The sequence below is a fragment of the Mercenaria mercenaria genome, chromosome 2 (assembly GCF_021730395.1).
Source record: "Mercenaria mercenaria strain notata chromosome 2, MADL_Memer_1, whole genome shotgun sequence".
NCBI classification, from domain to species: Eukaryota; Metazoa; Mollusca; class Bivalvia; order Venerida; family Veneridae; genus Mercenaria; species Mercenaria mercenaria.
In genome coordinates, this window is record NC_069362.1 from 46,222,580 (window position 1) to 46,238,063 (window position 15,484).

Below are 15,484 nucleotides of genomic sequence, written 5' to 3' on the forward strand. Positions count from 1 at the left end.
AATTTATCATGGGAAATTCTAGAATAATACAAATTGTCAATATAAAAAGAGTCTTATTATCTTGTGGGGTGATTTCTACAGTGAATTTTTTTTGACTGAAATATTGTAGTGTTTCACAGGAATTTGTTTACTGAAATATTGTGCTGATTTCTAGATTTTTTAAGCATACCCGGAGTGCCCAGGGGACGGTCCTATCTCTAGAATTTTTTTTAGACTCTGACTGCCTGTTTTGGGATTGTCTGGGGGACGGGCCTCCTTTTCCCCCCCTATTACTTAAAATTTTTTTTGAAATTTAACTAACAAACTTAAAACTAATTGTTCACAGATCCATCGCATTCGCCTGATTGTTAACATTTTCTTTCCAAATGTAAATAACCGAGGAACACCAAACTTTGATAAATCACGAGAAATCGAACTGGCACAAAATAGATTAGACAAAAGTTAGGTTTTGACAAACCATTCTTTTTTAAATAATAAGTATGGGATTTATTCATTCCGCACATTTGATAACCTATACAGGAAGATCGATGCATTGAAAATTTTCATTTTCTTGTGTTTCTTAATGGTCCATTGGAAGGCCTAACTGGAATATGAAACAAATTATTCCGTGCCGATTATTTATTGTTAAATAATAACATAGATAGGTGCATATGGTTTGTCATGTCATAAAGTTTGTTTTTAAACAATTTATTTTTTTTCTGCCGAATGCCCAATATAATATATATTATATATTATATTATCAACTTTTTATTTTGATATTTATACCCCTAGACACACTTCCTTTTTAATTTAATTTATGTATAGCACAGGCAGTTTTCTTCTATATAAAAATTGAGACATTTAAAAGTTTACTTATATAATATGAATAAAGAAGGATATCAGTTCAGTGGACGTATACCTAAAAGTAATTTGTGTTCGAGTGTTAGTAGGGACGAATTGCTTGGTACGAAAGTTTTAAATAACGAATCCAAGATGAGAGCGGAAGTTCATAAGGCTACAACTTCCCGCCAAGTTTAAGGAAATTAAACAAACAAAAGGTTTCATAGCGATTTTTTGTATATTTTATTCTGAAATCCCACATATCAATGTTTCTACCTTTCTCGAATGTTTGTGTGATGATAAAGTTGTAGGTAATATTGTTGAAAACTGTCCGGAGTACAGTGGTACTCGACATCACTTTTTTTTGGACGAAATTATATTTGCATTGTTATGTTTAGCGCTAGGTCATAGTAGAACATGACTTTTATTAGGAAAAAATACTACAGGCTGCTTCTTTTTAATTCATGATCGTGCCCAGTTAGAAAGTTGAAACTGTAAAATAGACCTGTTAAAAGAACCAGAATAATTTGTGACCGAGAGGTCAGAGTTTGATAATTTCCAGTAATTTGAGCACATGTTCAAAAAACAGCGTTATAATGCATATGTAAAAAATGCACATCATCTGTAGTGATAGAGGTCGAAACCAGACATTCTGGTACGGTACTAAGCCAGGTTATTTAGTACTCTTCAGCATGTTCATACTGGAGAAGTATTCAGCAAGGAAGTGTCTCTAGAGGGGTACGGATCCGTACCTCTAGAATCTGGTTCTAGAGGTACGGATCCGTACCTCTAGACAAGCCTGTTAGGGGTTTTTTAGGGGTACCAGGCCTTTTTTCCATCATTTTGGGATTGCCACCAACACCGGTGGAATTGGGAAAAATGCGTTGTGAATTGCTTAAATTGGGAATTTTTCAAAAGATTGAATACTCTATATATAATAAAAAAAAACACTTGTATGCAGCTACTGGTTTATTTTTAATTTAGTTAGACTTGTCGTGGGTTGAAAATTTCTGCTCAGGGTGGTCACTTAAACTCTTGCCATCAATAAATGCTTTATTAGTCACCCCAGGACTGAAAGAGCAGAACAGTTCACATACTTTACAGCAGTAGCCCCCTTTATTAGCACCGTAATACAACCAGTTGTACATTAGCTCATACTTGACGGATATTTTGTTTGGTGGCCTTCTGTCAGAAGTGCTTGCAGCATCCACAGACTGAGAAATAGGAGAGTCTCCTTCAGCATCCTTAGAAATAAGAGGGGCTTTTTCAGGTGTAACAGAGAAATCAACTGAAACTTCACTTTCATTTTTAGCTCGACTATTCGAAGAATAGTCTAGCTATTCTACTCACCCTGGCGTCGGCGTCACACCTTGGTTAAGTTTTTGCATGCAAGTACATACAGCTATCATTTAAAGGCATATAGCTTTGAAACTTATTTATTCTTTTTCTAGGTCAATTACCAACCTCACTGGGTCAAGTTCCATAACTCTAACATGTATTTTGAGCAAATTATGCCCCCTTTTGGACTTAGAAAATTCTGGTTAAAGTTTTACATGCAAGTTACTATCTCCAAAACTAATGCAGGTATTGAATTGAAACTTCACATGTGTCTTCGGGGTTATAAAACTAGTTGATAGCACCAAGTCCCATAACTCTGACCTTCATTTTGGCCAAATTATGCCCCCTTTTGTACTTAGAAAATTTTGGTTAAAGTTTTGCGTGCAAGTACATACAGCTATTACTAAAAGGCATATAGATTTGAAACTTATTTTTTCTTTTTCTAGATCAATTACCTACCTCACTGGGTCAAGTCCCATAACTCTGACATGTATTTTGGCCAAATTATGCCCCCTTTTGGACTTAGAAAATTCTGGTTAAAGTTTTGCGTGCAAGTACATACAGCTATTACTAAAAGGCATATTGATTTGAAACTTATTTTTTCTTTTTCTAGATCAATTACCTACCTCATTGGCTCAAGTCCCGTAACTCTGACATGTATTTTGAGCAAATTATGCCCCCTTTTGGACTTAGAAAATCCTGGTTAAGTTTTGCGTGCAAGTACATACAGCTATTACTAAAAGGCATATTGATTTGAAACTTATTTTTTCTTTTTCTAGATCAATTACCTACCTCACTGGGTCAAGTCCCATAACTCTGATATGTATTTTGAGCAAATTATGCCCCCTTTTGGACTTAGAAAATCCTGGTTAAAGTTTTACATGCAAGTAACTATCTCCAAAACTAATGCAGATATTAAATTGAAACTTCACATGTGTCTTCGGGGTTATAAAACTAGTTGATAGAATCAAGTCCCATAACTCTGACATGTATTTTGGGCACATTATGCCCCCTTTTGGACTTAGAAAATCCTGGTTAAAGTTTTGCGTGCAAGTACATACAGCTATTACCAAAAGGCATATAGCTTTGAAACTTATTTATTCTTTTTCTAGGTCAGTTACCAACCTCACTGGGTCAAGTTCCATAACTCTTAACATGTATTTTGAGCAAATTATGCCCCCTTTTGGACTTAGAAAATTCTGGTTAAAGTTTTGCGTGCAAGTTACTATCTCCGAAACTAATGCAGATATGGAATTGAATATCTTTCTTCGGGGTTATTAAACTGGTTGATAGCATCAAGTCCCATAACTCTGATATGCATTATGGTCAAATTATGTCGCGTTTCGAACTTAAAACTCTTTCGATATTTAACATTTTGGGTAATAATTTCCTGCTTCTGTGACAATATTTCGAATAGTCGAGCTTGGCTGTCTTACGGACAGCTCTTGTTTTGGGATGGGGTTGTCTCACCTTTGGTGTTTGAGGGTGGGGTATTCTGACCTAGCTTTGCTTGCTTAAATAAAATGTCTATCTTTTTACTTACATATGCTGTTCTTTTATTTATTTTCTTTGAATAGTATTTGAAATTGTGCGAAGGCATGTTTTGACTTATGCGGTATGAATACTATGACGATTGTTTACTTGACCTTGAACCGGAACCATGTGTTTATGTACAGATAATTATATTTGGTCATAATGGTCGGTCATTGGCGTGCGGTATAGCTTTACCGGTTACCAGGGGTCACACTGGGATTTTTTTTCTCTGAGCCACTGCTTTTTCCGAAGATAAAATTATGAGGCCAACAGCGGCGAAGTGCATAGCATTGACGTTCTTGTAGGACTACATTATATGTACCAAAGTACTCATACTACTCGAGAAATTAATGTAGTTATTAGATATTTCTTAGTAACCCTTTAAAAAGCTGTTTAGAAAATCAGTTTGTGTTAATTTCTAAAATTATCATTTTTATAAACATCTGTCATTTAATAAAACATTCTGAAAATCACAGTTAAAATAAAGATGTCAAAAAAGAAAAAAAAAATGTTTAAAAAAAAACAGTGTCTTATTTTGCACATTGCCTATAAGTGGGTGGGGTTCGATGCCTTCGCATGTTTTATTCTCGAAAATTACTTCAAAATAAGAGCTCCTTTTGCAACATTTGTCACATTTTTCTTAAATGTAGATTTTTTATTGGCTTTTTATTAAGATTGCACTAAAAAATCTCGTCAGAAATGACAGAAATATCCGAAAATCACGGTCGCGAAAACGGGTGACAAATTCGGAAAACGTAAGTTAGAATTAAATATTTGATCATCATAGCTATTCAATACTTACAATTTCTGCTTGTCTAAAGCATTTTTATTTGTGTTTGCCCAAACTAACCCTCGGCAATCATAGAAAATTTGTCTAACGGCCGACTGCTCATAAAATCGTATCAAATGCACAAAATGAAGATTATAATTATCCAGTTTGTTATTCAATAATCTAATTATCGCCAATTAACTGCCTGATCAAATAAAAGAATTGTAAATTGGCTCCCTCCCTTTCAATAACGGATGTTGTGTCTACACAGATTATCGATTTTTCACACCTTTTGGTTCGTAAAACTGGCAATATTCGTAGTTTTGCAGACAGACATAGCTTCGGGCCATTTTCGCCAATTAGAAAATTTCGGAGCCACATTTAATTTTTTGTCGCAAATGGCTCAAGTGGCGATCGACAGCGTGACCCCTGGGTTACTGTACGTCGTAAGTGATTAAAATGCTTTCGAACAATTCAAATATTATCCTTGGAAAAACAATAAACAAACATCGGATGGTAGCAAAAAGATTGACACGGCGCATTACATTAAGTCGAGTGTAAGGAATGACAACTCTGCGCGGAGGATGGCGTGCTCTATGCGATAATCGGATATGATGTCAGCGAGTTAAAAATAATAACACACGGAATCCCGGATATAAAATTTATAAACAGTATCGAAAATAAATATTTAAGAGTAAAGTAGAGCTCTAGCTTCCATTTGGGAATTTCTTACGTTTCAGTTGGGAAAAAAACATACTTTTTTGGATTGGGAATGCCTCCGTTTACCGGAGGTAACTTCATAGGGAAAAAAAGGCCTGGGTACGGACCTCCGATTTTCTAGAGATTAAGGGTCATTTACATTTCAAATTTTGTTAAAAATGAAATAACTAATAACAATTCATCAGAATTCACCTTAAACTTGGATCTAAATGGTTTACAGATTACAACGCAGGGGTTCCACTAGACCCGAAAACCCAAGAGTCCCAGGACCCTTGGACTCAAATTTTGAAGGGTCCTTTTCCAAAATACAGGAGTCCTGTCCCAACACGTCCATATAATTGACTATATTTTTTATTCAGTAATACGTAAATCTTTACCTAAGAAAACAATAAACCCAAGATCATGTTACAGCATAATAAAAATGTCAGTTTCAGGTCATATAGTCTCATATTGTAAACTAATATTTATCAAAATTCATGTTATTTTGATTAGGTTTTTCTTCAATATTTCATTTTTAATAACAGAACAGTGCTATAACACTCTATAAAAATGTATCCAAAATGTACTATCCGGATACTGGTACCCTTTCAAAATGTCATCGGAAAGTACTTTTGCTCAGTTTACTTGGCAAACTTAGCTAAATCATCGATAGTTCCCCAATTAATGTTGCTGCTTATCATTAAAAACTGCATTGAAAGTCAGTTTTTTTAAGGAATTTTGGAAATATGCATATGACATCGGGTGTAATTAGACCCGTGAACGGACATTCTAAACTTATTTTTGCTTTCGAAATTCATCAAAATTTGTGAAGTTTCTTGTTGAAATTACGATATGATCACTGAACAATGGTCTAATTTATTAAAGTTAGCATGAAAAAATCTTGCAGGGCACTTTTCACATGCTCGGTAATCAGCTGCTTACGATAATTTAATAATTGGCGCCTTTTTTGACAGTACACAGGATTCGCTTTATCAATTAATTTCAACACTTCAGTTATTCTTGTTACCTATGTGCACTCGCCGTGACGTAACTTGCTGATAAAAAAATCAGCGAGGCATGTCTACAGGAGAAAGGTCGGGATTTAGCAGAGATCAAAGGCAGAAAGGCAGGAGGGCATGACCGCGAGTGTTTATTTTGAATACACGTGGAAATAGTTTTACCGAAGGAAATTAATGATAAGAGAAAGGATTATCAAAGGAAAATGCCCCCGGGTCCCGAAGGACGCACAGGCAAGTATTCTGCCGGGTCCTTTGGGCGTCTTTTGAAAATCTCCCGGGTCCGGACCCGGGGTCCCGGGTCAAATGGAACCCCTGCAACGTTCACCCGATTTGTTACATTTTCTTTCGAAACGTAAATAACCGAGGAACACCGAATAAATCATAAGGATTCGAACTGGCAGAAAAAAAGATACTAAGATTAAACAAAAAAAGTTAAATATCTAGGGAAAAAACTAGTTTTAATGATAATTAACCCTTAGGGTATTTATGTTTTCCACACATTTGGTAGCCGTTACGAGATACAAGGGACGTTTTCACAAACAGTTTCTTTTACTTTATGTCAGTTCATTGATTATTAAACAATCAGTTCCATGCCGATTACATTATATCTTGTTAAATAACAAAATAAATAGGTGCATATTATTATGCTTAATTTATTCTGCTGAATTTCAAATAGAGTTCATTTAAGGGTTACAAGCACTCACTATCTGTTATCAACAGTTTATTTTACAACAAACTTATCGGCACGTAACAGTGTATTCATTTGGAGTTCCTCGGTTATTTAGGTTTTGAAAGAGAAGGTAAACAATCGGGTGAACGCTGGTATCTGTAAACCATTTAGATCCAAGTTTTCAGTGAACACTGGTTAAGTCTTATTTTTTTATGTCATTTTCAACAAAAATTAAGATATATATAACCGTACATATCTAGAAAAAGGAGGTCCGTACCGCTAGAAAAACCCGAACAGGCTTGTCTAGAGGTACGGATCAGTACCTCTAGAATCAGATTCTAGAGGTACGGATCCGTACCCCAAGACACTTCCATTCAGCAAACACTCTACGCTGAAACGCTTGCAATCACCGTAAAGTTGAAAGCATTGCTAGAATGGAGCATTTAGATGACCCTGACACTCTGCATCTATGTTAAAACTAACAACTGACGAGATGGCGCCAGCAAAGAAAGCCGCAGAGAAAAGACTTGTTTATAGCAAAAAAAAAATCACAGTTAATATAATTATGCTGCTTTCTCCTTGATCCGAGCCTCTTAAATCTTTTAGGGGTGTGCATATATTTGTAAACCTGTTCAGTTAAATAAGTTTTGTTTGTTGTTACAAAAATATTTGCATTTAACAATGGATGTTAAGAATTACAATGTTATCATCTTCTATATGTACTTTTTTTGCATGAGACTGAAGGAGGTCAAACTCCACGTCATTTTAAAACTTTCTCATCGATTCGAGCCCTTTGTTTGTAGGTCAATCAGTGTTAATGTTTGCACAGTCTATTTCCATATTAAAAGCAAATTTTTATCAAGATTGAATTCTTGTTCACTCGTTACAACAGTCTAAATATGCTCAGGATGCTTTTAATTTCAAACTTTGGGCTCACAGTATTACTCACTGTGTAATTTCCTTTTGAAATAAGCAATTTTCGATGCAAAATATTAAAACAGGTACCGTAATTAATGTTTCAGTGGATTCATGACTATATTTTCCAAGGCATTTTAAAATAAAATGTAAATGACACATGTTTCTAATGGAAGAACATGCTACACGAGCATGAATTTTACTCAAACACAAGGGCTCGAATCAATGAGAAAGCTCGAATCGACTAGAAACAGGCATATATATATATAGAATGCACTATTACAGGCTGAATAAAAATTTAATTTTGTCTGACATTTAGTGGGGAAGAAATGTTGATTCAGAGCTTAAGCTAGTAGGGTTAGATTTCTTGGAGAAGTCCAGTGGTCGGCCCAGGAATTAATGGAGGATTTCTAATTCAATGGGGCTTTTTAATTTTAATGAAAAATATAAAAAAGTGCATAATCTGATGCATCCAAAACGCATACTCTTTCTATCTCTACAGGGTTTTGTTTTACCAGGAGGGGAAGGGGCCCAGGCCTGTGATTTGGGGAAAAATAGCTCGATATTTAGGCAAAGGGGAATAAAGATCCTGATGTAAAGTCAATTTTTGGGGAAAACTGCATGATTTAAAAGAAATTTTCTTAGGGGAAGGGGCCTATTAATGGCCCCTACAGGGCTTGAGCTAGGGAGCGACTTGAGCGAAATAGTCGCTTTGTAGCTCCCCACTTCGCTCTAATCCAACATCAAAGCGATATTCAAGTCGCCCGATTTTATTATCCACACTCCTCCAGTTATCCGCTATCGGCCTGTTGACACTTGACTGGAATACACGATGGCATAATTTAAGCTCCGCCTACTTCAGATTACGGAGAAGTGCGAAGGTGCCACTTGTTTTGTAAACTGACTGTTGATAAACAAAGCAGTAGGGATTTATATTACATAAGCTTACACATTCTTTTTGACCTTTAGAAAGTATGATTGTATCTTACCGTGTCTGGCTCGAATAATTTCCTTAAATCCACTTAATTTTACTCGTATTTTTCAAAACCCAAACTTTAGAAACATAATATTATCACTGACACTTTCTGTGACTAAAATATTAACCTAACTGAAATTTACACAAATTTTTGACACCTGCCATCAGAAACTGGGTTAAACCTGTTTGACAACTGTTTCTTTTAATGTGTACCGACACCAGCTAGCCTATCAAAGAGACACCAGCAGATCAAAGAAGACGTGTATTCAGTGTGATGTCATAGTGATGTCACCGCTGTTGACATGTATTTAATTCACATACTTGTTACTTTGAGTGCATTAGCACTGGGAGCTTGATTTATTTTTTTTTTTGCGGATATGGATTAAAAAAAATTTTAATTGTATTCATATTTAAAGGGTTTTCTTGGTTTGGACAATCATTGCAAGAGTGAAAAAAAACTTGAATTTGCAGTTTATATAATCACATTAGATTCACAAGGTTAAAAATGATAAGAAAACACAATCACTGACATTTTCAGTGAATTTGTTATTTCCTTTAAATTAATAGACTTTGTAAAAAAGACAGGGAATAATAAAAATAGTAACGTTATATTAAGCATATTTAGTTCCTTTTTAAGCTTGCATGTCATGGTGTTAAAATCTTTCCACGTTTTCCCTAAAATCCCGCCACTTCTCCCTAAAATCTCTCCACTTCTCCCTAATCTTACCTGAGGGAGAAGTGACTTCTCCCTAAAATCTTAGCCTAGCTTAAGCCCTGCCCTATTATGACGGAAAAAAGACTGCTCTAGTTTCACTTTCAGTTATAAATTTTTACATTTTAACTTACCGTACAGGGCTTTTTTTCCCTATAAATCTACCTCCGGTAAAAGGAGGTAATCCCAATGCAAAAAAGCGTTTTTTTTTCTCAAAGTTGAATTTAAAATTCCCAAATGATTATACCTTTTAGGGTTTTTGCTGTTTTAAGATAGTTTTGCTAATTTGTATGTATATTTAGGTAAATTATAATACTGTTGAACAATTACTGAAATGCAATTCATTAATATTTCACACAAAAACACATTAATGTAGATTTTGGTAATTTGCAAATTGTCCCAATTAAGACAATTTCCGAGAGCATTTTCCCAATTCCACCGGTGTTGGTTGGATTCCCAAATTGATGAAAAAAAGGCCTGGACCTACTGATCTACTTTCTAATATTTTAGCATCAGTTTGCCAGTTGAAACATGTGGTTCAATATACTCAGATGAGCAATTCAGGGTCATCATGACCCTCTTGTTAAAAAAAATCTGTGAGGTATTGTTTTTACTTAATTCAACAGTGTTGTTAAAATTTTTGTTTTGATCCACCTTTTCTCAAAAACTATTAGAGCTACATCTTTGAAACTTTGTGCACTTGTTTATCATCATTAGGGCACTAGGTAGGCCAAGAACTATAGGTAACAGGTTTGCTTTTTGTCAGAATTATGACCCTTCTTGTACTTTTTGGATAATTTTTTTAAAATATCATTGTTAAAATTTTTGTTTAGGTCACCTTTTCTCAAAAACTATAGTGGTAAGAGCTACAGCTTTTATACTTTGCACACTTAAAGTCATTAGATATCAGTAAGTATACCAAGAACCATAATTCTAACCTGCAGTTTGTCAGATTTATGGCCCTTTTTGTCCTTTAATAGAAAATCTGAACTATATCTCTTTTCCTACATATTGTCCAGCACTTGCAGACAAGCGATGGTGCTCTTGTATTACTATATAACTACCTTTTAAAATCGAATATTTTCAATAAAAATAATCTTTCACCTACCTACCTACCCAACTCTTACTGGCATGGGTCGTGGGAGGGGAAACAAAGATATCTTTAAGTCTGGTCTAAAGGGCCACATAAAAGTTTACTAAAGTCTTGCATTGCTAACAGAGAACAAAGATGACCATCCAAACACACATCTAGTTGATGAGACTGCCCTTTGTATGTGATGTACATTTTGCGGCATTCCCTAGTGATTATTGGAAGAAATGTGGCATCCATTTACTGACAGACCTGTAGGTGTAAATATGTTTCTAGATAGACACAAGCTGTTAAAAGTGCTAATTAGGTCTTGGATATCAGGTTCAGAAAATATATGATATATTGATAATATATATATGTAGCTCTTTGTTTTTTAACGAATTGATGATATTTTAAATTGTATTGTATTTTCAGAATGTTGTTAAGAGGTCAGTGACAGTTACAACATGGAAATCCTAGAGACAGAGTCTTTGACAAAGGTAACCATTTGGATATTGTTTTATGGTATTAAGATTAAATGTGTTGAGTATTAATTCCATTAATTTAATAAAAAATTAACTTTTCTACATTTTAATTCTGCTTTTGGTATAGATTGAAAAAGTATGACCTAATTTTATGAAATATCTATTTTTGAAGAATTTCATTCATATTTGTAAATGGTAGTTTGATATTAAAAATCTTGTTTTTGGAAGAGCTTTAACAAACAGTTTTACGTTATTAGATTTTCTGCATTTGTGAAATCTTATCTTATTCAATAAATTTAAAAAATCTTAAAATGACTTAAAAGGTCTTTCAGAATTCCGTGTAACTTTACAAACTTTCTAAAAATAATAAAAAAATTAAATATTGTAAGATACTAACCTTTTAAATTTTTAGGTAATAAGATTTCATGGAAAATCTATAGCAGATTGAAGTACTTGTTCAGTCTTGGGTTGTTTTTATTGCTAATTAACATGTCATATTTGCATGCAGTGTGTTTTTGGGGCTGAAATCTCGCTCCAATCCTAATGGAAAAAGTAGACTATTATCCAATTTTAAAGTAAAAATTCCCTAAAAAACACATGAAAGAAAATTTTCACAACTTTACTGGGAAATGCTTGTCTGAAAATGCATTGACATTTTTTTTTTGTCATTTATAAGATCGTTAATAGGACTATCTTAAAGTTATGACTGTTATTCATTAATTTCAGTAAACTCTAATGTGTGTTGAATGAAGAAAAAAGACCCTATTTAGATGTTTTATAACACTTGTTTTCCAGTTGTATTTACGGCCCAGTCCCATTCCCAAATCAATTTTCAAAAAACACTGGACTTTCAGTTTTTTCAGGCTATACTAAATAGTAAATGAGAGGTTTATAAAGTATGTATAGTATTACATGTATTATTTCCTAGTCTGCCAAGAAGAAGAAAGATTTCTTAGATGAGCACGCAAGGAAGAACAACCGAAAGATTTCCGATTTCTTCAAAACTCCTGAGAAGCAAGTGGAAAAGCAGAGACAGAAAAGTCTGTTACAATTCTTTGGGAAGTCTGGCCAAGAAGATGAAGGGAGGTTAGAAGACAATGTAGTGGCAATTGTAGATGATGTAATTGTCAATGGCACTGAAGTAACTACCCCAACTAACAGCGACAAAGAAAATAATGAAGTGGTTGATGATAATGGAACCAAAACTGAAAAAGGGGAAAGTAAATCAAAGTCAAAGAAGAAACAAAGAGGTTCAGAAAGTAGTAATGATGACAGTAACACTGGACTACAACTCAAACACTCTCAAAATGACAGTGATGCTGTTGAAGCAAAAAAGGATAAGAAGCGCAAAAAGAATAGAAAATCAAAGGAAAAAAGGCCAGATGACAAGCTTTCTGATTCTGTAATACTTTTATCAGATTCTAGTTCAAGCAATCTACTAAGTATAGACAGCAAAGAAGTAGAAACTGAAAGCAATGACGTGCCTGGTGTTGAATCAGTGAAAGAAATTCCAAAAATTGGTGGTAGTGGTCAGGAAGGAAAAACAAATTGTGGCCAAGGTGTAAAAGCAACAGAAGAAAACGAAGAAGTTGAGAAAATAGAAAGTGGTGAAGAATGTGAAATGGATGTTGATGATGTTGAAGCACCTTGTAAAATAGGAATGGATGACTTCACTGATAAAAAGGAGGAAACTGGGCTGAAGGATAATGAAGATAAAGTTGCTAGTAAAATATCTTCAGGTAATGCTTGTAAAGCAGGAGAAATGATACTTACCAAAATTGAAAACAGTGATAAAATATCTGAAGCAACAAATAGTATGGAAGATACAAAAGAAAAATCTGTAGAAAAACATGGCACTAGTAAGCAAGAAAAGACAAAGAAAATAAAGAAAAGTGCTGAATATAAAAAGGTGAAAAATTTGAAATCTGAATCTTCAAATGCAGTTCATAAATTTTCGAAAGAGGCTGAAGAAGAATTAGTGGAAAAGGTTGAAAATACAGTACAGAAAGAAAAACAAGGGGAACAGATGAAAAGTGAGAAAAGAAAGTCCAAGAAAGGTGCATTGAAAGGAAAAGACATGCTTAACTTATTGAAAGAGATTCAGTCTGCTGAATCTGAAGACAAAAATAAAAAGAAACATAGAAAGAAGCATAAACATAACAAGACAAAAGGAAAACAGGAAAAGGAAGTTCTTGAAATTGCGGTGTCAGAAGATAATTCTGAAAAGGCAGAAATGAATATAGTAGAGAATGAAATTGTTGAAGAGAATGACAAACATTTGCTTTCTGCTGAATGTGAACAGGATAAAAGAAGTATAGAAACATGTAATGAAAATGGTAAGAAAGCGACAAGGAGAAGTATTGTTAAGGTAGTTAAAAAAGATGTAAACGATGGAAGTCAGAAAGAGAGCAACATTAAAGAGGATGCTAAACAGTTGAAAAATGATAGCATAAAATCTAAAAGAGGCAGACCAAAGAAAAAAGTAGTAGGAGTTTCTGTACCAGGGGATTCAAATCAGTTATCTTACAAACACTTTACAGAGACTTTGGATTGTAAGAATTCACAGATGCAGGAAAAGAAGGAAGATCATGCTGAGACGAAAGAAATGTCTTACACTGAATACCTGCAGTTAATGGAAAAAGCAAATGCTGGTGACAGTGTTGACTTGTGTGAATCTGACACTGAAAACGTGTCTGAGTCTAGTGCTGAAGAGGATGCAGTTCCTGAAGAAAACGTTAATAGCTCTGGGAAACCTGATGAAGATATTCCTGAACTTGACACGATCTCAGAAAAAAGTAATATTAAAAAATTCTTTACAGTAATGACTTCAACACCAGACAGAGAAAAGGTTAACAAAAAAACTGGAAAAGTACATTCGAAAAAGACTAGAAAGGCTAAAACTTCAAAATTAACAAAACCAACTAAAGTTACAAATGAAACTGAGCAAGATAAGGAATGTGAAATAATAGAAAGTAAAAAGGAAGTGGAAGTTGAATTGGATGTGGAAACAATTGATGTTGAAAAAACGGTACCAGAGTCACAATCAGAAGTTATCAAAACTGATGTGCCAAATAACAGCTTATTTTCTATAAAGAAAACTCAGGCTACTCTAAGTTTCGGTAAATCAGGTCTTACAGTTTCAAAGCCAGTTATAAATTCAGATGAAGAAGACTCAAAGGACAAAACAAATAAAAAATGTGCAACATCTGATCAAATTGAGAAACACAGAGAATGTGAGGTAGACATGAAAAAAGCAGAAAAACCAAAACGTGGGCGAAAGTCAAGAAAAGACACTATAGACCTAGATACAACCGACAATTCAGTCTTTGCTACACCAGAAAATGTTAAGAAAAGAAAAGCAAAGAGAAAACTTGAGGAACATGAGGAAGAGGGATCAGAATCGGCAGATAGCGGAGATAGACGAAGGTCACTTAGAAAGCGGTACAAAGTCGAGGCCTTCCAGATGGATGCAGATAAGAAGACTCCCATCAAAATTAAGCTTAAAAGGTGAGCATATATAAAGTACATTTTTAGCTGGCCTATTCAAAGAATAGTCCAAGCTATTCTACTCACTCTAGTGTCTGCATCGATGTCACTCCTTTGTAGAAGTTTTGCATAAAACTAGGTGATAGCATCAAGTCCTATAACTGTGACGTGTATTTTGGCTAAATTATGCCCCAGTTTGGACTTAGAAATCCTAGTTCAAGTTTCGCGTGCAAGTTACTATCACAAAAACTAATGCAGAAACTGGATTGAAACTCCATAGATATTTTAACATTTAGAGTAACATTCCTGCTTCTGGGAAAAAAAATTGAACAGTCAAGCTTTGGCTGTCTTACGGACAGCTCTTGTTCTGATTCCGACCAAATTTCATTTTTCTGATAAAATTTTGATGGCTTTGTAACCATTGCTGTTTGCAGTTCAGTCACATTCAGTGATATTTTCAGGTTAATATTTATGAACTCTAAAGTTGTTAAATCGCCTATCTCTGTGTGTTTGCTAGAATATTTTTAGTTATTTTTCACCTCTATGATTTTGTATAGACATTTTATTTGCATAAAAAGTGTGTTATTGTTTTCCAGGTATCCAAAGAGTAGCAGCAGTGGTGAAGATATTGAAAAGTCTAGTTTAAATGTTAGAAAACTCAAGGTAACAGTTAATTTGATATATCAGTTTTAGTGTACTGAAACAACAAGATTTACTTAGAATTTAACTTAAATTTATTGAATCTTGTTGCATTAATGTTTAGACTTGTGAAAACCAAATTTACCAAAAGCAAATTTTTTTATAGTCCATTAATAGATTGATTGCAAGTTATGGCTGCAGGCTTTTCATGTTTATTTGTATCTAAGAAAATACTGGTCTCAGCATAATACGGTTTTGACAAAGTTTTAAATGAAAGCCTTCTTAATTTGTAATTGTAATTGCATACTAATTGATATCAATAATGTGCTGTCATTGCATGATAGATTTGGTTAAC

The 15,484-nt window shown here is 34.2% G+C and overlaps 1 protein-coding gene across 1 annotated transcript in view; it reads left to right on the top strand.

The window, feature by feature from the left end:
• Nucleotides 1–947: 947 nt before the first annotated feature.
• Nucleotides 948–15,484, top strand: part of LOC128555093 (ATPase family AAA domain-containing protein 5-like) — a 46,380-nt gene continuing 31,843 nt past the window's right edge. The window contains exons 1-4 of the mRNA XM_053536501.1: nt 948–1,037; nt 10,955–11,019; nt 11,933–14,511; nt 15,087–15,153. Coding sequence (XP_053392476.1) covers nt 10,987–11,019; nt 11,933–14,511; nt 15,087–15,153 — 2,679 coding nt within the window. The 5' untranslated portion in view covers nt 948–1,037; nt 10,955–10,986. The remainder of the gene's footprint in view (nt 1,038–10,954; nt 11,020–11,932; nt 14,512–15,086; nt 15,154–15,484) is intronic.